The sequence below is a fragment of the Manis javanica genome, chromosome 9, assembly GCF_040802235.1.
Source record: "Manis javanica isolate MJ-LG chromosome 9, MJ_LKY, whole genome shotgun sequence".
In the NCBI taxonomy this organism is placed as follows: Eukaryota; Metazoa; Chordata; class Mammalia; order Pholidota; family Manidae; genus Manis; species Manis javanica.
This window is the reverse complement of record NC_133164.1, coordinates 113,215,890-113,239,567: the sequence shown is the minus strand read 5'-3', so window position 1 is coordinate 113,239,567 and position 23,678 is coordinate 113,215,890. Positions and strand designations below refer to the sequence as shown.

The window sequence follows — 23,678 nt, the reverse complement described above, 5'->3', positions numbered from 1 at the left end:
GGAATGACAGTCACAGGGCCTCTGGCGGCTAACAATGACAGGACACTCACAGCTTTGTTACGGGAGATCATGCATTTAGATAACTCAATTAAAGTTTCTCTTATAAAGAAAATCAGCCTCTCTGTAGTTTCTGCTTCTTAGTTTTAGCTCTGCACCTTAGTTACACAATGTGTGTAACCTTTCTTCTATGTAACAACCTTGAAAATATTATTTCCTGGTCATCTTTGAATTATCTTTTCATCCCCAAGCCACCTCTTCTCCAAGTTAAGCATTTCTAAATTCCTTCAAATTTTTGAAAATATGATTTCTTGACTTATTACTACATGGAATGTTAAGCACTAGTTTTTCTATGTCCCTGTTAAAATATGGTATTAGTGCTGAAAGGAACACTGCTCTGTTCTATCAGTTCAGAATACAATGGAACAGCAGAACACATCTGGACAATATGATTTTATTGTGGCCACACCACCCTGTTAACAGAAGTACAAGTTCTGACTCATGCAGAATACTTTTAGTACTTGAACAAGGTCTACTGTTAAGATGGTTCTTTCCCTTACAATACTGGAGTAAAGACTATTTACTGTATTTATTCTAGTAATATGCTGTGCATATCTAAACACACAATAATATTCCTCCTATACAGACTTCCATGCTCTTTAGAAACCACTGCCTTGCTCACTTGGAAAATTTGGTTTTAGAGAGCTAGATTTTTGATCTTTGACTTTCCCATTTTCCTTGAGGTATATTCCTTTAGAAACTCTCTGCTATGTAAGGTTATACAGGACTTTTCACTTACATTTTTAAACCTCTATTTTCACAAAGACAAGTACAAACATACCAATATTTTCTTTCTCTGAAATACAAACCCTGGCATGCCATTATGACTTTCTTGTAAAGGTCCTGTCACTTCTCCATTACTAGAGTTCTTCCTTGCTAATTCAGAATATATCATTTCCTCTTTCTACTTCCTCTATCTTCTCTAAATTGAAAATGCCAACATGGTAAATCAAGAATGGTAATAAGTTCTCCTTTTAGTGGAATTAAACTTATAGGAGATAATGGATAGATGAGGTACAAAATTACCAAATTATGGTGTATCCAACCCACTTTATAGTCTACATTACAAAAAACATGACCACATTATCCACATGCATAGTTGTAGTAGATTCCCATAATAAAACACTCTCAACCATGCATCCAACTTCAAGTTTCAATATTTCCAAAAGGACAAACAGCTCCTTAACAGATAGCTCTATGTTTTTAATTTGATTTGTTCTGAATAAAAATAACCTTCCACTGGACCATTCTAGAGAAGAATCCAATGGTAATGAGTGTCTGGTATTTTGGAATATATTTATCTTAAAATTACCTGTTCACTTCTTACTACTTCAAACTGGTAGATAACAATACAGAACCATCAGTGTTTATCCTGAAGCTCTTCTTTGTCCTCTATTTTCTCCTATGAATCACCAGGAACCTCTCTTGTCATTTTTTTGTCATAATCATAGTTCTCTGATAATGTTGTCTGGCATGTACTTTTCTAGTTCTGTTTGAGTATTTGGCCTCTCATTCCTTTTTCAATCTCTTATTTCCCCCTTCTTGAACCAGTCTGCTTTTTAATGGGAGAGCTTAGAAGCTAGAGTTCACTTTACCCATCTTTATCTTTACTTCCTTCTTAGCTTTATTTTACCATTTATTTTACTAAGACAGTAAGAAGAACATTTAATAATATAGCTAAAGTTATTTGTTCTAGTCACAGCTTTGATTTTAACTATAAAAAACAGAAGTCACTAATACCTTTATGCTTTAGTTTAATTATTATAAAATGTAGTGGCTGACATGGGTTAGATGATCCAGCTGCGCCATCATTAGAAACAGCCATGCTGGAACTGTACTTTTTCAAAGAGTGGTATCTCTCCAAGAGACACTCATAGTATTCTACTGGATACAGATGGCTAAACAGTCACTGAAAAATCTGAACGCCAGGACACATACATTAATTCCTTTTAATTAACAGAAACCCCAGCTATAAACTCAGTTCTTGCTCAATTTAATATCTAATTAATATAGATAAAACTTCAGTTAATGTTTTTAAAACTATAAAACATACAAGCATAGAGGACTTAAAATTATCTTTTAAAATTATGAGATGGCTAACAGGGCATAAATCTGCAAAAAAGTAAAAAGCTAACCTTTTCAAACAATATTGCTTCTCTCTCACTTACCAACTTTTCATTTCCCTGTATGGCCCCGGAAATGACTAGTTAGCCAGAGACGGGTAAGATTCCTCAAGGGAGGAACAACCTAAGACAGGCACAGTCGCAGGGGGGCCATCAGGTGAGAAATAGGGTATCAACAGAGGGGAGGCTTAGAACCTCACCCCCCCTGTTTTGAGAGAAATCTTCTGCATCCGTGGATGTTTTGTTGCCCTTGTCTACCTTGGATTAATACTTAGTCTATAGGCACACACCTGATCATTTACATTTGCCCTCTTACAGCACTAAACTATGTTTTCTACCTTTATCTTGCATCTACCTACCACTTCAGCATTTTATTTAAAAAAAAAAAAATAATAATAACAACAATAATAATAAGGGAGAAATGTGGGATTCACATATAAATCAAGTATAAAAATCAAATGAATAATCATATCTGACTTGACTGTTTATAGTTCATGATGTGTGATCAAAACTGAAAGTTTCTGTGATATGACTGCCCTTGCACTGTTCACCATGTAAGAACTTATTCACTGTGTAAGAACTTGTTTACCATGTAAAAACTAGTTCGTTATGCTTCAGAAGATTGGAGACTGTTGAGAGTTGGGCTTGGGGTTGATTAATGATTGTGCATTGAGTCCCCTATACAGAATTTTATTGTTGTTAACAACCATATGATCAATGAATATGAGAGATGCCCTCTCAAAAAAAAAAAAAAAAAAAAAAGAGATTAACAACAACAAATAAAATAGAACAACTATAAAAAAAATTATTAGATGGCTAGAAAAAGGAGCAGTGCAAGTAAAATTAAATTTTTTAATTTTATGTAATCCTTATTTAAGAAAGGTAGAGAAAATGAAATTCTACTTCTCAGTCTCTAACAACTGACATTCACTGTAAGGTTGCTTATATACTATAGACTAAAGCAAGGATACAACAACAAGAAAGTGCACTGTAGGCTTCAAAAAGATGAGTAGCAATATCCAGTCTTTTAGAATCCACAATTTGTAAGTTGTTCACCAAAGCTAATTTATGCAAATGTGGTAAAACAACTGAAAAAAAAAAAAAGAAATTGTTATATTTTTATCCAAAACATGCACATACAAAACCCATACATTTTTAAAAATAATTTTTCATTTTTATTTATAAAATTTCATCTCAATTCTAGATGATTACCCACATCCTATGCTCTAAGCTTGCTTTTTCTCCCTAAGGAAGAAAGAATGTTTTTCAGAATAAAGAGTGATCTGGAATTTAGGAGAAACCAATTATAGCACTGTCACTATAAACTAATTATGTGAGGATGTATACAGGTCATTTGGCCTCACTGCAATTCCATTTCTTAATTTGAAAAATGAAACAAAATAACAAATGTAAACAACCTACTTCTTGTGTTCTCTTTACAAGTAAGTTTCTTTCTCAAAATCAGGTTGTTACCAATATTACTACAACATAAATATACTTGTTCTTTTTCAACATCAAATTATTTCACACGTTCATACAATTATCACTAACTTTAGTTTTATTAAAATTCTTAGCAAAGACCAATGTCAAATACTGGTTGAGTTTTCAAGTCACTCGATGGGCTCAATATCTTACATTTCAATGAATAAGGTAAAATTTAAAAATACAGACAACCTACTGCTAAAACAGAAGTGACAGACCAAGAAACAGTAACCAATTCAGTAACAATGAACACCCCTAATGCCTAGGATTGTGTTTTGTAAATACCATTTCCCACTAAAACCAGGGTTCCTTGGAGAGATGGCTCCAGGGGTCAGTGATTATCAAATTGTTCATCACATGGCCCTTTTCTAGTCTCTGCTTGGTTTGGGAACCCAAAAACCATTCATGAGCATGTACTTCTGATAAACTAGACCAACTATAGTGACTCCTTTCATGTTTGCATTGAGTTTATGTATATTTAAGCCTAACAATCTCCTCCAAAAAAACCCCTCCTGCTTCAGTAAACTAACACTAAATCAAAATTTTCATGCTTACCATAGTAAATGGCTAAAAAAAACCCTCCAAAACAAAGAAAACTCTTACAAGACTTAGAATAACAATGGTCATTTTTAGGGGACTTTGTGACTTGTCAAAATTAGTGACAACATTCTTAAGAGGAGTTGTAGAAAAATTAGGAGACAAAAACTCCAAATATACATTGACATCCCAATGAATTCACTGAAACTGCAATTCATTAAATGACATGCTGAGACCTCAACAAAATGGTGGCTCTAAGTCCCTTTCAAGGATTCTCTAGTTCATTCTGTCCAAACATTCTGAAACTTATCTTCCTTGCAAATATTTTATCTATTGACACATAGCTTCTTTATTCCTTCTGTTCCTTCTCTGACTTCTTATACAAGCAATCCTTTCCTCAGTGTTTTTTTTTCAGAACCTCAAAACCCACACTGCACAATATCCCCTTAAAATTGCTTAACTAGAAAACCCATCTATTTAAGTTACTTTAAATTCTGCTCTAGAGCCAGTTAAAAGGTATAATTAAGGATCTTCCTAAATCTTAGAAGACAGACAGAAATTTACTACAGAATTTAACATTTCATTATATACATACTGTCCTGGCTACCACATCCATACCAATTAATTCACTTAATTGTTAACCTCTTAGACAGAGATAAATGGTTCAAAGATTTAATAACCTAGATGTGCATAATTCTACAACAGACCTTCAGTGGGCAAGGAAAATAGGAAATACACAACATAAGGACACTGCAGAAGCCTTTCCCTAAGGGCAGACTGGACAAAGATTCAAAACTGCACACAAAATAAAGATAAATCAATAGGAGATTTTATAAAAATAGATTTTGTTAAACTTTCAAAATATACTTAGTGAAGATCCAACAGCCTTAGTAAAGGGAACTTTGTCTTCTCTTTTTGTAAATGGGCTCAGGTCTGAAAAAAAATGCTGGGGGATAAAAAAAACTAATCTGAGTAAAACTGCCACATTAGAAAATCTCCAATGTATGACTAAATCATTTTCAGAGAGCCTTTTAAAGTTAAAAAGCTGAAAACAAAACAAATTATGTATTGTGACTCAGATACAACCAATGGCCCCTGGAATAAAATCAAGACCGAAAGCTCCTGTGATAACTAAGAGCTGGTTGAGCTAAAGAGCCACTGGAAGAACCAATGTCCTCCATTCTCTAAGAAATAGAGGGACAAATACCCAAAATGCTAGTCCAGTTAGATACTACCACCCAGCAATTCTATTCCCTTCCTTAAACTCTCAAAGGGAATTGTCTATAACTATAGATGGATAAACAGTACATCATTCTCGTCAATATGGGTTCTATTTTATCAACCATTAATCTTATTAATACAGGACATTAAATTCCTCAGCGTGAAGTTTTAAAGCAAAAGGGAAGCCAGTTGACTGGGAAGAAGGTACAAAAGGAAAAAATGTGTCTTAAAAAAAAGGCTGACAGGGCATAAATCTGCAAAGAAGTAAAAAGCTAACCTTTGCAAACAATATGGCTTCTCTCTCACTTACCAACTTTACATGTCCCTGTATGGCCCCGGAAGATGACTGGTTAGCCAGAGACGGGTAAGATTCCTCAAGGGAGGAACAACCTAAGACAGGCACAGTCGCAGGGGAGCCATCAGGTGAGAATTTGGGGATCAACAGAGGTGAGGCTCAGAACCTCACCCCCCCTGCTTTGAGAGAAATCTTCTGCATCCGTGGATGTCTTGCTGCCCTTGTCTAGCCTGGATTAATACTTAGTCCATAGGCACACACCTGATCATCTGATCATCTACATTTGCCTTCTTACAGCACTAAACTATGTTTTCTACCTTTATCTTGCATCTACCTACCACTTCAGCATTTTATTAAAAATAAAAATAATAATAATAATAGGAGAAATGTGGGATCAACATATAAATCAAGTACAAAAATCAAATGAATATTCATATTTGACCTGATGGTTTATAGGTCATATTGCATGATCAAAACCGAAAGTTTCTGTAATGAATGCCCTTGTACTGTTCACCATGTAAGAATTTATTCACTCTGTAAGAATTCGTTCACCATGTAAGAACTTGTTCGTTATGCTTCAGAAGATTGGAGACTGACGAGAATTAGGCTTGAGATGGATTAATGATTGTACATTGAGCATTGACCCCCCTATACTGAATTTTATTGTTGTTAACAACCATTTGATCAATAAATATGAGAGATGCCCTCTCAAAAAAAAAAAAAAAAAAAAAAATATGAACGGAGTGAGAGAAAAAAAAAAAAAAAAAAGGCTGGTGTGAAAATAGGAAAGAAGATTATATAAGATATACTTGTGGATACACAGCAAGTTAGAAGTCTTCAAGGAACAATGATTTACTACCTATTTAAGCAGTGGAAATGTCTATCCTTAATCTCTTCCCAAGGCAACCTTCCATTGTTATTTTGGGACCATTATAAAAAGAAAATTTCTAACTTTGTGTCCCTTAAATCTGTCCTTTGAATGTACAGAAAGAGGTTGGATTATGTTCTAGAAAGTTACTAACTCAACATGGCACATACCAAAGACTCATTGCCTATTTAACCTATTCCTTGAACCAGAAGCCAAGACTTACTCTCCTTGTATCAGGGCGATTAGAGCCTCAAAAAAGGTAGTCAAAGTTTTTACTAGGAACACATGTACATCTGATGTTACAACATGCAGAATTATCTCTATCGCTAACTAAAATACCAAATCTTTTTCTGTTAACTTATGAAGCATCGTTATTTTCTCTTCTTGTTACTAGCACTATTATCCACCAAAAAATAATCTTACAATTGTGTTTCTATACCTCAATAAGTGTTCATGTCCTCAACAGATTTTCTGGACACTGCAGTCCAAACCCTGACAATACTTGTTGTTGTTGACTCTTAATATTAAAAAATATCAGGCTGGATATACAACTAGTCTATCGAAGAATAAAATTTTGTATCAGAAACCAAACTGACGTAAGAAGTCAAATTTATGGTCCTCTTTGGAGCATGTCAAATTGCTAAAAATAGAGATTAGATTACAGAAGTGATAACTGACATGCTTTTGGAGTAAGAGTTAATTACTGGATGCTTTGACGCTACCCAAAGTTGTTGTCATAAAGGTTGAGGCCCACAGTAAAAGAGGTAGTATGGAAACTAGACAAGATGCTTAGCAGATGATCATGCAGCTCACTTAGCAGACCAACAAGCTGTGAATTAAAACAAAATGATGTATCATAGCTGAATGATATACTAAGTGGAAGGAAAGCGTATTTCTCATAAAGTATTTTTCATGCAAACACATGAAAATTTCCTTAAAAAGAAGAATTAAATAAGAAGCTTTAAATGAAAGGGAGCACAATATTTTGAAATTAAGTTATTAAGAAATGTTTTTAAAATAACTTGTTTATGAGTTACTTTTCACATCTTACATAATCAGTATATAGTATAAAACACTTTCAGCTTTCAGTATATGAAAGATAAAGTATACAAAGGCTTTCACACATGACAAATCCTCAGAGAAGCTTTTGACTTTGATCTTACTCAAGAATTCAGGAAAAAAGGTAGAAAAATGCTACTTACACTCATCTCGGAACCGTGGTTCTGCATTAGGCCCAACTCTACCAAATGTTTTTATGATTTCTGTGTGCAAAGAATACTGGTCTTGATACTGAGGATCTTCCAGGAAAGAAGCCAACTGCATTTTCACTCTTTCCAGCAACTTTAAATTAGATATAATAAAGTCATTTTACAGAATATTAAAAATTGAGTTGTTGAAGAACAAGATACATAGTAAATATGGCTTGCAGAATTGGACTCAAATGGTTTATATTGACTTGATAGTAGAAATCTGAAATTAGATACGTACTTAGTTGTTTGGCTCAATGATCTTAACATTTTTGTTTATGCTGTTACTTCTTATATTTTTCAGTTTTAGAAAATACAACCATTCCCCAACAAATTATAAAAACAAAATAATCCCATTATACTTTTAAAAATCTACAAATCATCAAATTTGATGGTTTTGTGTCTAAATCTTAATTTTTAAATCACAGTGTATGTTACCCAATTATTCACCTTCTGAAAGCAATGAGTCATTAATGACTTACATATTACTCACATTTCCCTAAAAGACACTTTATTTTAGGATTTAAGAACATGTTGAAATTCTGCCAAGGCTGCAAGCTTTGCAGAACGATGCTTTTTTTAAATGTTGCTTCACCAGGGAAATATATAAGTGAAAAAATGGAAAAAATTTTTCCCCGTAACAAAGTTGTTTAATTTTTTAAAAAATAAAAAATCTATATGACAAAGGGATTTTAAAAATTAGTTTTTGTTTTGTAAAATGTACACAGGATGGAAAACCTAGTTTTTCATTTAAGTGGCTAAGTAATATACCCACACATAATTTATATTCTAATCCACAGGGCTTTTCATTAGTATAAGGACATGTCCAATTTGCTAATAAGGAATGAAATTCTAATACTAAGACATGTCTAATTCTTAGACACTAGCTGTGTCTTACAGTTAATGTTACAGCTAGAACCTAACAAACTTGGAATTAAATCACAAATTTCTGAATCAAAGTAATGTTTAGGGAGAAAGACCGTGGCAATCGCCTGAAGCAGGCACAACAGAAGGTTGTCATAGTGACATGTGCTGAAGTGAGATGGTACCAGTCCACTATGAGATTTGCACATTGGTCATCAATGACACAGTTATGAGAAAAGAGATGCCTTGTAGGCTTGATTTGTGAAACAGAGATAGGTTTGCATTTCTAAAGTTATCTGGAAAACAGTCTTGAAATCTGTGCAAACTGGCAATCAGAAATTTATGTAGACTATCCAGAAGTCTACTGGTTAGAGCAGGCTTTGGAATTAGATCTGGTTTGAAGCATTATTCAAAACTGCAATACCCAGCTAGGCTTAAAGCAGGACATCTGAGAGTTGGCTTATACTTGGTTTTCTAATTGAGAAGAAAGGCTAGAAACTTCCTTAGGATATAAAATACTTGGGTAAAGATCTCATGCTTTCAAATACTGAGATCCTCCTTTGACCCATAACTAATTAAGAAGAAAAATGAAAGGTAGGATATTCTCTGCCCCTAGCACTGGGAACAGGGACAGTCAAGTGTTACCATCACCTCAACAGTACACAGATATAAATACATTTCAATCATTTCCTACCTCTCTTTGAATAACTGTTTCCATAATAGTGCCAAAAGCTGGAATTGTAGCAATCCTGACAGAACTGTTAGAATTAAAAAAAGAAAGAAACTGAAATTTTGAGTTGAAAAGCTAATTATTATTAAAATGCATATCAAAGCAAGTACAAGGTAAATTTATATGGTATTAGTCTCTAGCAATGACAAATTAAATTAAAAAAAAAAGCAGACCAAGAAGAATGCTCAAAAAGACAGACAGGATAACTTAAGGTCGCAGTCTGTGAAACTCACAATTCAGGATCACTGGACAAGGTAACAAGGGCCGGAGCAACCCGCTTGTCAACTAACGCTTCACTCATGCCTCGAAGAGTCAGCTGTAAACCAGTCAACATGCAATAAAAAATGGTTTGGTAAACTGGAATGAGAACTGGGTTAGCTGTGACTGAGGATGGGCAGGCAGACTCATTGGCCTTTCTTGGTTTAGTCATCCACAACAGACATTAAAATGTTAAGCCTCTGGTTCATGCCACTATACTTACTGGTAACAACATGTTAGTGAGATTAGCAGAGCATCCCTTCTTGGCTTGGAAGAAATAGTCCATCAGCGTGTTTTAAGTTTTGGAAATGTTTATTGAGGACTAATATGAGTAATACATTTTTTTCAGCTTTTGGCCTCCGAATTCGGCAGTAATTACTATGAGGGTTGACTTAAAAAGATATATGAACAGCAGTATGATGGAGTTTTAAATCAAGGAAGCATAATCCAGTATTATTTTAAAGATATATATGTTTTTCTCAATGAATTAAAAAGCTGATGGTTATTTCTTGAAAGGCACATTTTGAAAGGGATGCCGAATATAAAAGGCAGGGATGACACTTACATTTCAGGGTCACTGGAGAGAGTAATGAGAGCAGGAACCACCCTCTGAGCTACCAGAGTCTCATTCACCCCCTTCACCAACAGCTGATTGGTCAGCGTAGGGGGTACACAGGCGATGCACGGAAAGAGCAAACACAGGGCCATGGGGAGAAGAAAGGAACAACCAAGAGAAAGAGAGAAAACACAAAAGCAAAACCAAAATTAGAAGCTAAGCAAATACTGCTACTAGAGTGCTTTATAAAGGCAGAAATTGCTTAGGAGGAAAATGAAGCTTAAATAGCCTAGCAGTCCACAGAAACAGTTTGTCACCAATTAATGGCAGTCTGTACTTTTGGTCAACTAGTCTATGCAATTTCTACATTCAATTTAAAACAATTTAGAAGCAAGCTTTACTTATTTTCAAAGAAGAAACCAAAAAGAAGATGCACACTGGGTTCTATGGTTAAACTTCTTTAAGTAAACCTGCTGTGATTTTGTTATGACCAATGAGGTAGAAACTGGACTGTTTTCAAACCAAACTCAGAAGACTAGCAGCCACACCTGAATAGCTTCTGATTGCTCTACAGCAAGTAAATTTAAAAATCACACCGGAGAGTTCCCAACCTTTCTCATCACATAATTTTCTGAGGTACAGAGACAATGCAGTCTAGTGGAAAGTATGACATGCAGGAATCAGATCTGGATTCAGATTCTAGCTCTCCACTTAAGGCCATGTGGCCTTGATTTATTACATAATCTCTTGAAACAGCTTTCTCATCTGAAAATGATGATACTGTCATCTGCCTTAAAGGACTGCTGCCCTACTAACTGTACATAATATACCTAAATATTATGTCTGATAAAGACTAGGCATTCAAGAAATGCCAGTTTAATTATTACTACTACTTCAAGGATATAAGATTTGTGATATATTTGGAAAAAAATTATCAATTAAAAATGATTTTTAGCTGGCACAAGTAGTTAACATTTATAAACAGTTCTCTGTTTTACATTTCTCTAAAAGCTCAAAAATAAAACAAAACCAAAGAAGCACAACAGCGAAATGAGAATTATCTATCATCTAATCATAAAAAGAATTCATTCATCAACCTACCCTAAATCATAGAATAAGAGGACACTACTGAGCAGTAGGCATTTTGTTTTTATAAAAAGCACTGAATTTTCTGAGTTCAACAGAGAAGGGCAACATCCTAATTCGACATTCTCAATTTCAGAATGTAAACACAAATTAATCCTAAACACTAATCCTATACTAATCTTGTGATGGAACTAGTTGTTACTGAAGATGTAAGGTGCCACAGAATTTTTAGTAACAAAACCCCAACACTGTGTGCATATTTAAGACACTGTTCCTTCACAAAATATCAGAGAGCACAGTTCACTTTGTGAAAATTCTTAATTTTACAATAATCTGTTACCATTTAACTGCTGATTCATTTTAGAATCTACTTCAATATTCTGAAATACTTTTTATAAAAAATCATGGATAATTAGGAAGGAATGACAAAAGATTTTTTTGTTATTTCTTTAAATATTACAGATGTCAGGTAGAAATAAACAGGAAAGAAGTTCAGATACTATTAAATAAAACTTTCTTCTCTTATTTAAAAATAAGATAGCTTAGATTTGAATCAGTACTAGTGTACTTAAAATGCCTGCTTGCTATCTTGTGCCAGCCAAAAAGCATTAAAAGAAGGGACAGTTTAAGGGGACAAGTTAATTTTTCATTGTTCTGGAGTTTAAGTTTAATTTCTTTATAAGCTAGAAAATCAGAAAGCACAATTTAAGAGCTATCAATTACACACAATACATAACTGGATCTCTAAACCTGATGAGGTGAGTACAATTATTACCAATGGTTTAACAGATGAAGAAACTGAGCCTTACAGAAGTTAAGTAACTTGTTCAGAGCTTTCACATCAACAAGTAAAGCTAGAAAATGGACTCAGTTACATTTTTCTTGAAACTCCACTCTTTCTTGGAGTTGAGGTCTAATGTTACATGGTTAATTTCCTTATGACTGATATAAGAAAGCATATAAAGCTTTTCCTACATCTTTGGGAAACCTATTATGTCACACTAAAGAGTCTCTGATGTCTCCTTATAAAACAATTTCAGCAATAATCTGTACTTCAAAAAGTAAATACTGCCTCTTATTTAACAAATAATTAAATGACTGGTTGGGTTTCCCCTTTTTGTTCTGCTGTCTGAAAACTCAAGATCTAAATTTAGTGTTCAATTTCATGAAGTATCTCATATTATGCTCCTGATATATCCATTTCTTGCTTTATTTTCAACAGTTTCTGGTCTCATGTGAATATTATTATTTTTTTATTTCAAGTGTCCTGTTTTTCATGTTTCTAATTTGAATTAACTCATTTTGAGAGGAAGCAGGAATAAGAGCAGGAGAAAGTTATAAACTATCAGTACCAAAAGAACTCTTGCTTCTTCAAAGTAAGGGTCATTGACAGAAAAGTAATTTTAACTTTTCCTGCTGATGACTTTTACTGGCATGCTCAGTAAAAATTTTTTATTATAAAAGGATTTGAAAAATTACTGAAATAAATCTCTTAAATTAGACTCCAAAGTTCATAACCAACCTGAGAGAACACTGAAAATTGCTTGAGCAGAGGTATAGTTTCCAGACCAGCACTGACAGCAAACACAGAAACCAAAATCAGACAAGAGCCACATACAAGAAATAAGGCAGAAAAAAACCCCAAAAAGAAATAAAAAGGGAGGAAGCTTCATTTATTTACTTAAATTATTTTCATTTATGATATGCTTTCATATGGTATGGTGTTTAGAAACAAATGGTTCAAGCAAAAGAAACGGCTTTTATGATCTTAGAATAAAATCCTGTGAAGAGAGTTGTATTAAAGAAATAGCTCCTCATTTGAAAGGATACTCTTTCCTTTTTTGGGAAGGAGAGGACTAAAGAAAGACTTTTCTCATGATAATGACTCTTCTCCAGCATACTGAATATTCAAAAATTATTTATCGCCACAAGGAACTTATACTAGATAGCAAATGAATTTTTTAAAATTTGGTATTGACCTTGGCAAAGAACACATTATAGTTTTTTTGACCAAATATGTATAACTGAGGGAATAACAAGGGCAGAGGATTTTCAAACTTCTGATAAAGATGGCATTTTCTTTAGATTCCACAAATGTATTGTATATATTTAAGTTTTAGAGGGTATATATTTTTAACACAGCAGTGCTCTATTCTTGAATTGCAATTTACCTTATGTGAAATTCAGGAGGACGATCCAATTCTTCTTATGCAAATAAATGCTTCAAGATATTTTAAGAATCACATGCATATTAGGGACAATTTTAGTTTGGACAAATACATGTTCTCTAAGCTATTATTTTGTGAAGTAATAGCATAGATTTAAAAATGACAATTAACATTTATTAAGCTCTAATTATGTGTGAGACACTGTTTTAAGGGATTTATAAGTACTATTTCATTTAATATTAACAGCAATCCTTTGAGATGTATACTTATTATCATGTTTATTTTGTAGATGAGAAAACAAAGACACAGAGAAGTTTGAACTTGCCACTAAGAGGCAGAGACAGACCGTCTGGCTCTATGGTAAGACTTAGTAGCAGTAACAAACATTTTAAAGCAATTTTAGTGCTCCAGTACAAGTTCTAGAAATATATATACACATGTATATAAATATATTAGGCTATGACTTAATTTCCTCTATGATGAGTATAAAAGATATGTATTTCAATTTTCATATTTAACTTGGGTAGGTATCTATTTAAGAAAATCCAGTTAAATTATATGAACAGTCTCTTCTCTCTTATAAATCTGTGGGTAGTTAATGTACAGGGATGTTATTCTAGATATTGTATGTGAGAGAATAATGAGGTAGAGAAATCAATAAAATAATTTCCATAACTGCAATAATTGATATTTTTAATGCTACTCATGAAATCAACTATATTTTACAACTTTTAAGAGCTCCTATAATGTTTTTTCTTTTTTTTTTTTTAAGTAGCCACTCACTTTAATAACTTATGTACAGTCAGACTTACATAGGATGGAAATTAAAGTAAAATTTAAAAGAAAAATTGGAAAATGGAACTGGTAGTAAGAATACCATCCAAGGAACCAATAAGGCTAGAAAACTCTTTAAATATGTCAAAGCTAAATTTCTACCCCATCACACAGTACACAACTAGGTACTATTCAATGCTATAAAATACATATCAACATAACACAGTATGCAAAGCCTTTTAAAAAAATAAAATCGCTTCTCCCTCTTCTAAAAAAAAATGATAATCTGAAACAACAGAAGCATATTTTTACATACCTCAAACATCCTAGCAGCAGTACATCTCACAAGTGCCGAAGTATGGACAACACCATACCATAAAACAGTTAACAACAGCTCATGGTATGCTGGATTCGCACTGAAAGAAAAAAATAATCAATATTAAAAGTGAGAGCCAGAGTGTCTTACTAGTGTACTGAAAAATATTACACTTTTAGAAATATTAATGATAAATATTGGCAAAACATGGAAATTACTTTGTATGATTTGATGTTACATATAAGATTCTTTAAAAAGAAGTCATCTTACAAAGCAACAAATGCAGCATATTCAGGAACTATGCTTTTAGCTTAATCAACGCACAAGCCTGTTTTCGGAAAGGCTGAGATGAAACTGCGTCAGCAGCTAGAGGAAGCGACGGTGAGCACGAGGAGGCTGACTGGGTGGAATGGAAAAAGGTGCCCAATGAGCTGGCTTTCATTTGGGGCTCATTTTTCAGTTTGGGGCAATTAAATTTTCTTCACATCTATACTTGATTTTATTTCTCCCATTGCTTCAAAGAAAATATGTCTGTGCCCTTTCCCCACTCTTTTATTACAAATGTACTGACTATAAAATATTAAGAATGTACAAATAACCAAAACCCCCCAAAAAATCTTAAGTCTCAAAACCAAGAGATTTGGTGTATATGCCAATCTTTATAGATTGAAAATATGGTCTCTATGAATCCAACTTAAAAATGTTATAATGACTTTTTAAAAACTATAAGCTATTATTTTTACCCTAGTTCCACAAAAGAAGCCTTCAGGCTGTCAAGAGGAGCATGAGATAATGACAGCAGGGTCATTACATCTTCTAAGAATCCAACTAACAGTTTTCGATCTTCTTCCTATAGCAGAAAAGACTGATTATCAGTTTTCAAGCAATCAAGTAGACTAAAACCATAATTATCTATCTATAACTAGAAAATTTTACGAACTGAGAAAATATCCTAATTTGGAAACACTTTAATTAAAGATATTTATTAAGCATATGTATGATTCACAATGATCTAAGGACAATCTTGATTCACAGATTTAGAACTGTGCTGTCCAATAGGGTAACCACTCACTACATGCAGCTATTTATATTTAAATTTAAAATTCAGTGAAATAAAACTGAGTTCCTTAATCACATTAGCTATAATTCAAGAGCTTAACAGCCATATGTGGCTAGTGGCTACCTTATTAGACAGCTCAGATACAGATTGTTTCCATCACTGCAGTTAAGTTTTATTAGGTAGCCCTGGTTTAGAACTTAAAAAGGTATATTCTTTTATTAAAATTTAATTTACCAATTTTAGTTTCCATTAATTTTGGCTCTGAGCAATTAAATACAACTACTAAAAGTTATCCCCCTAATAGAAAATCGATTTCCAAGAATACCTTAGTGGTGAAAAGTTGTATGCTTACTGAAATACAGACATTATGCACACAAATAGTTATACCCTTAATTTAAAAATAATTCATATTTTTCAAACTTTAACAAGCCATTATTATTTTCACAATCAGAAAACATTTCTTTTTTCTCACATAGCACTGTATTAAAAAATGTTAGAAAAACTGTCTGCTAAATTAGGGAAGGAAAAAAATAACTTTGTATGTTAAACTAACCTGAATCTCTAAGGGAAGAGAGTCTGACAGTCTATCAGGAAACAAATATATACTATGTCAGAATCAAGTTTTTTTGTCAACAGTGATAATTAGGTCAATAATAAATACTTTCTGGATATTAATCAACAGATGCATGAGGAAGACTGGATTACCATCTAGAACTTTTTTCAACATAGGTTACTTTAGAATGAAGTAGAGATAAAGGATTAACAAAAGGAAATAGCAGTTTTAGAACATGACTGTCTACTTAGTGAAAAACTAAGGCACTGTAAAACCAGCATGAGAATTATGTTGGATTAGAGAGATTCATTCATTTTTAGTTGCCTACTGGAAAGCATAAGAGTATATAGAAATTTGGAAAACAAACTATAAATCTGCAAAAACTTTAGATTGTGAAATAAGAGCTATGAAATACACTTCTAAATGAGCATGGATTCTTTCTATTTGAAAACTTACAATCCTATTTCTCATTTTTAAACTATCAAGACATGTAATACTATTTATGCATTCAACCCAAAATAGTTTTGTTTTTATTTACCAAAGCAGCGATTTTTATCCTAACAGAAAATTTTGTTTAATAAGAAAAATGAGCTGGTGAGTGCTTCTTAAAACAAATAACACTGGCAATCTATGAAAGTTACCTCAATTCACATTTTGTAACAAGCTGAAAAGTTCTTATCTCTTTAGATACATGAATTTCACACAGTAACTCAAGACATGTTCTTTTTCATTTGTTCACAAATTTATACTGAGAGTCTACTGTGAGGAAAACCTTGTATTTTGTACCTTATTATGCCTTAAAATACTACTTATAGCCAAAATCAACATACTAAGCAAAATTTCAGAGGTTAAAAAGAGAAAAATATTGACATCATACTAATATTATGTAGGAGCAGCTTCTAAAATTAAAGAGAAGGGTATGCCCACTATTGTGCCTAGCAACATGCCAGGACTTCATCTGCATGAACTTAAGAACAATAGAGACAATACATTAAGCTTATATGACTTAAAATATCCTACATACATAGGGATTCTGTGTATATTCATATTATGAGGTAGTCTTCAAAACTAGTATAGGAAAGAAAAATTTAAAAGAATACTGTGCTACTTTAACAGAATTGGAACTTCTGTTGCAAGGTATCATGTGATACTGAAAAACTGTATTTTAATACTGTAAGATGGCTCAAATCTCTTTTGGAAGAAGAGCATAATAAATATGAGTTTCTGTACTTAGAATTCAAAAGGCAAAAGACAAATTAGGTAATAATGGGGGAAAATTCAGGAGAAAAGGTCTTCCTTTGTAATTTTCACATTCTAATTTCTAAAAATGCTTTATCCTGAATCCATATTTTCAGCTTAATGGTGGGACTACCTCACACTTGATAATGACTGATATGCCTTAATTCACATCACGAGTCATTTACTTAAAAGAATGTTAAGTAGAGTGTGGCAGAATGTTACATTGGTGACCACCAATGATCACACCTCCTGGTTCACACCCTTGTTTAGTTAGTCCTTCCTCTTGACTCTAGGCTGGGCCTGTGACTTGCTTTAACCAACAGAATGCAATACTAGTGATGTGATAATTCCAGGCCTAAGCTTTCGCCTAGCAGATTCTGCTTTTGCACTCTTGGGAGCCCTGAGCCACCATGTAGTAAGTCTGGCCTGGCTGCTCCAGAGACCTCATGGAGAGAAAGAGGTCTTAAGGCTACATGGAAACTGAAGTTCAGTCATCTTAGCTGAGCCACCTGCTGACCAAACAACATGAGTGACCACTAGCTAGACCAGCAGAATAAACACCTAGCTGAGCAAAGCCTATGAGCAAGTAAGTGTTATAAAACCATTATGTTTAGGGATAATTTATTATGCAGTGACAATTAAGAAAATAAGGTACTATTAAATGTACTTTATTAAAATAATGATACAGCATTTTATAGTTTGTTTTACCTAATACCGATTCTTTGGTTTATGAAAAATTCACCATGCACCACCAAAGAAACTCTGCTGTAAGTACAGTCTAACACTTAGCAGCACTTAATACATAAATTTATTTGTTGTAACAGGGATTGTACTCTAGATTTATTATTCAAATATAATTTAAAACAAATAAAAATAGTTATTGAATAAAATGAATAAATAAAACTTGTTTTCCTTTATGGGTAACATTTTCACTTACACACACATGATATTCATTTATCTTTTTAAACAGGAAGTGCTTTTACATTATCCAGTAAAAGGACTTTTTCCTTACCTGAATGTAACACGTAAGGACTCCTGTTGCATAAATGGGGACAGTAGCTTTAGTGAGGACCCCATTTCCTGCTGAGGAATCTAAAATCATTCAAGTAATTTAAAAAAATCTCAGTATGTTTTAAATGTAAAGCAAAAAGTCTCAGTGCAAATTATATTCAAAATTACAACTGGCTACAAAGCTTAAAATAAATATTATCATTACTTTGGAAAATAATTTTGATTAAAACAATATCCACTGGTTGTAAAATTACAACTTTTTACAGAATACTTTTTACAGGCCATTTGCATAAGCAGTTTTAATAGGAAAGAACTTTTATTAACCAAAGTGAGATGATACATTCTAATTTCCAAAATTAGAAATCAGTTTTCTTCATGCCTTCAAAGTGCCCATATAAGCAAGCCTTCAAACATTTTTATGCTTTCAATTAGTATTTAGTAAAATGTAAAGGCACTCAGCTAAAAGATCCGTCTAGATACGTATTATTTAATCTGCTTCCAGATGTGAGATGCTACCTAGTTTCCAGTACTAGCTTAGTTTCAGAGCCCCTCCTGTATCCTCTATCGGATTTTCAGCCAGGCATGAACACGATTATTTTCGTGGAGGAGGAAGGAGTCAGACTAATAAAGCCGGGGGAGAAGGGAAAGCATCCAACCACAGGTAAGTGCCCTGGAACCACTGTAAAATGAGAAATTTTCTTATGTAGCACCTGTTGATGCTTTCAAAAGAAAGACTCCAGAGATGATATGACAGTCATTATTTATGGCATCAACAGCCCTTATGTACTGATCTTTAGACACTGTTTTAAGTGCTTTATATTTGCTTTTATGTACTTAAAATATTTCTGTTTTCATGTGGTTTTAAATTCTTTTCAGAAAATAGAACACTGAAGAAATTGAGTTGAAAAGATACATTTAACAAATTGCCCTGAAAAAATTTTAGCAAAAAAAGGTGCAATTTCTTATTGATAAGTTGGTATTTGAGGTTTGTGTACTCTCTTGGTAAGAATAATTTTTTCGTTGGGGGAGTACTGACGTTGGCTGAGTGTGACTATGGCAGTTGAGAGGTAAATTTTGAGGTTAGGAACTTAAGTTGAATTCATAGACTGCATATACGGGGTTAATAATCACTTCCTATGTGAACAGCTGAACATTCATAGCTAACTAAGAATTCTAAAATCTGTCAGTTTCTAAAATATGTAAATATTCTTTACTAATTTATCATAAGAATAATTAACTGAACAGATAATAGCAACAACAAAAAAATCAGCCATGTTTTCAAACTTAAAAGCATTCACTTATCATTCTTTAAATGCCTGTGAGCCAATAGTGGAGTTTTTTTTTCATGTCTATTACTTAATTTTATTATTTATTTATTTGTTTGTTTATTTAGTTAATTATTTGTTTGTTTTTAATTTTGATATCGTTAATGTACAATTACTCGAACAACATTATGGTTACTAGACTCCCCCTATTATCAAGTCCACACCACATACCCCATTACAGTCACTGTCCATCAGTGTAGTAAGATGCTATAGAACTCCAATAGTGGAGTTTTATAGATGACTCAAATTAAGTCACTAAGGTAGGATTTGAGATAAGAATTATCTATATAGTCAAAATCAATCAAGCTATTAAAAAAAAAGCAGGGCATCTATATATGCTTATTTTCTACCATTTGACACAATTTCTTCCTAGAAACTAGAAAAAATACAGGGACATAAAATCCACATGTAAACAAGTTCTTAGGCCAATAGTGTGGTAACTAGACCTTTGAAGACAGATGAGCAAAAACTATCAGCAGAGGCAGCTTTCAAAAATCTCACGTTCCACTTTAAAAACATATATACACATTTTGTACTCTATTCCATTATGTTTGTTTTAATTTTTAGAACTTTTAAATAACTTTGAATTGAAGTCTATTTTGTAATTTTCAGTATCTTGAACATACCACTTCAAATGTCCTAAGGTACAACTACTCACATTGATGAGCTCAGCCTTAGGTCAATCTGATTACAATGGTAGATATTTACAATCAAATTGACAGAAATTAATCTCACTACCACCTGATGGGAGGGATATCAGATGTGACAGTTACAAAATTAAGAACTCCACAGTATAAATTTTCTTTTATAATTCTACTTGCTAGTTCAAGCAAACAATTTGCATATAGAAAATACAGTATTTTTCCTGTGTAAAGAGATTTAATTGTTTCTAAAACTGGTAACAAAAAAACTTACCAATGTTTTCTTCAGACAGTCTTAAAATCTCCTGGAACTGAGGTTTTACCTAAGCAGCCCAAAGAAAAGATCCAAAAAGTCTCAGGTTCATTGGACCAACTGAGGGTTCAATAAATAAAACGTTTACTATTGCTGCTACTACTATTACTATTTCTTTATTTTGCTTTATAGGCCATTGATTCAAGTGGTTAAAAATACAATAAATTTTCAGAAGCTTAGGATTAAAAAGAGAGTCAAGTTACTGAAAATAACAACTTTAGAGGCAAAATACTTTAAAAATCAGGTCAGCAAGTGTTTTCTGAAGGGCCTTTGGTTTCTTTCATTAAAGTAAAATATTTTCTATGATTTTTAACCTCTTGAAATTACTACCTCCTACAACTTAACTTGATGATATTTAGGTAGATATTATATGACTAAAAAAACATTTTCTGTATTTAAAAAAGATAAGAAAATTCTACTCATTTAGAGTATTCAATTAGTAATGTATTCTCATATGATATCCATCTACATAGGTTAGTCTTTTAATTTCCTTAAAATTTAAATTTAAACATCAAATACGGAATTTAACTTTAATAGTTAAGTTAGAGCAAATACTTGTTTCATTTTTTTATTAGTAACATTATCTCAGATTTCCAGCTACTGAAGCTAACCACTTACTGTTAAGTGCTAAAGTGGATTCCTACTTACTGTTGTAAAAAACAGTAACTACTTTTTTTGGAAATGTCTAACAATTTCTGCCAATATTAATAACAGTAAAAGCAAATTATATGTTTAATAATTAGATGTTACTGAAAAATGTAAAGTGATCTTTTAGCTTTTACAGTAACATCAAGGTCTGGTGCTGCCCTCCTATTGGCAGGTCTGGCATCTTAATTTACATATTCATCTGCAACTGAAGTGAAGACCACTATTAAAAAGACTAATGTACAAATCATACTTATAGAACTAAAAGACACTGAATCAGTTTCTTTCACATATGAAAAGACTAAGCCCAGATAAATTATTCATTATAGGTCACAAACATAACAGGGACATAATCCATCTTCCTAATTTTGTCCAGTCCACTATACCAAACTATTTTGCTTTGAATGTTTCAATAACTACAGATTTAATAGTAAAGAGTTGTACAAAATTCTTACCTTTTAAATGTCTTTATTAAAATTTGATTCTATCAACTACATCTTTTTATGTTTTTATACAGTCTCTAAAGAAATGGCTTAATAATGTTTCAAAGACAAATGGAGTAACAGGATCAAGGAAGAAACTGAGATAGGACATTCCAATTTTCAAATCCAAAACTACCAAATAAGCTGTGGGCAGGGATATGTGACAAATGATACTTCTGATAGTGACTAAACATGCAGCATTTATCTCAAGTGTCCATGTTTTTCTAAGAGCTGGTATTCTTGAAGCACCTCTTGTATACATAAGCTACTTTGGTTCCACAGTTGCCTGTGGTTTTGACCAAAGTGTGCTGAGCCACTTCCTATTCTGTGGTCAATGGTAAAGTGCCAGAATCAAGAATTACAGTTGAGTTTTGAGCTTAAAATCTTTGAGATAGCCATAGTGAGTAGACCTTACATACAAATGTATACAAACTAAGTTTAGGCTAAATCATCAATGAAGATAAGAATTTTGACCAACTAGAATTTTCTTTTACTATCATAGTTTTCTGAGATATTAAAAGATAATTAGAGTAAAGGAAGGGATCATGGTTTTATTTACTGTTATAGCATTAATTAACACATTACATTTCTATGTCTCTTGCATATAAGAAAACATGGAATACAAATTTTTACCTTAGTGTTTGTAAAAATTTTGCCAAATGTCCGGCAAAGGCGCCAGAAAAATCTGGAGAATTCATGGACACAGGCAGTTGAAGTAACATTAATTTTGCCAACTATTTCTATAAGTTGTGGCAACCTGAATATGAAAGGAAAGAAAAATAGGCAGGGGATACATATAAATTACTGTTTCCTTGCCAATTTCTCAAACAATGCAAAGCTAACAACCTCTTTTGTTTTGCTTTTCATAGTCAGTTAAATTGGAAAGCAAAGGAGTTGTTTGGGACCCTCTGAAGAGGTCTGAAGTTTACATTTGAAAATAAATTTTAACTGCTTGCTATAAAATATATAGAATCTTAGTGGCAGAGTTCTGGGCATGGAATTAATGAGACTCAAATCAATGGATTTGATGCTCTACACAGAGCTTGGTTAAAATGGCATCCATTTTGGCCTCCAAAAATGGTAAGTCTGGATGTGGTTTAAAATCCATCACCACTATTAAACAACAAGGCTACAGATAGGTCCTTTTGACATAAAACTGCTACACCATCTTCATAGATAACTACATATCCAGTGCTGTAAATCTCCTCTCCTAAAATAGTTTACTGTAGATGATGGCAAGTTATGTTTTGCTCGATTTTTTATATTGTTATATTTGTTCCTCACTGCCAAGGCTAAATACAGTTAAATTCCATTCAACCGACTGAGGTATACCAAATGAATATGGAGTTGGTAACTTACAACTGATTGACAACCCATAGTAAACTCTCCCAGCCTGTTGTACCCTCGTGTTCCAGCTGGTAATCATAAAGTTGGAGTAGTACTGCCAATTGCTCACGACTTCCAATAATTGTAGACACATCTTGAAGAGGAGACATAGGCCGAGGGAACCTAGTTACTATAAATAAAAGAAGCAAAATAAATCATGTGGAAAATGGCAGTTTGGCAAGTTAGCTATTTTGTCAAAAGGTAAGTTAAGATCTTGCCTCTTGATATTTAATTAGCTTATAAACCTTAAACATAAAACTGAGATCTGTTAATCAAATAATTTTTAGAAAAAAATGAACAAATTTAACAAATCTCAAAAATTGAGGAGATTTTATGAGAGTAAATAGCTTCAAGAAATACTGTAATGAAATTGGTTGCTGATGAAGAGTAAAATTTCATTTAGGTTAAATTAAAATTAGTCCAAAGTTAAGATCTTAGCTA

The 23,678-nt window shown here is 32.9% G+C and overlaps 1 protein-coding gene across 10 annotated transcripts in view; it reads right to left on the bottom strand.

Moving 5' to 3' along the window:
* RELCH (RAB11 binding and LisH domain, coiled-coil and HEAT repeat containing) overlaps nt 1-23,678 on the bottom strand; it is a 114,308-nt gene that overhangs the window by 15,664 nt on the left and 74,966 nt on the right. For 7 of the 10 annotated variants that reach the window (XM_073213164.1, XM_017651058.3, XM_017651059.3 and 4 more), the window contains 10 exons: nt 23,211-23,367; nt 22,485-22,608; nt 20,686-20,734; nt 18,447-18,526; nt 15,326-15,432; nt 14,583-14,682; nt 10,248-10,330; nt 9,389-9,452; nt 7,786-7,924; nt 3,152-3,268 (listed from right to left, as the gene is read on the bottom strand). In XM_073213164.1, coding sequence (XP_073069265.1) covers nt 3,152-3,268; nt 7,786-7,924; nt 9,389-9,452; nt 10,248-10,330; nt 14,583-14,682; nt 15,326-15,432; nt 18,447-18,526; nt 20,686-20,734; nt 22,485-22,608; nt 23,211-23,367 — 1,020 coding nt within the window. Of the gene's footprint in view, nt 1-3,151; nt 3,269-7,785; nt 7,925-9,388; nt 9,453-9,657; nt 9,741-10,247; nt 10,331-14,582; nt 14,683-15,325; nt 15,433-18,446; nt 18,527-20,685; nt 20,735-22,484; nt 22,609-23,210; nt 23,368-23,678 lie in introns of those variants that run through there. The other 3 variants (XM_037015711.2, XM_017651061.3, XR_001851773.3) reach the window with 2 other exon arrangements.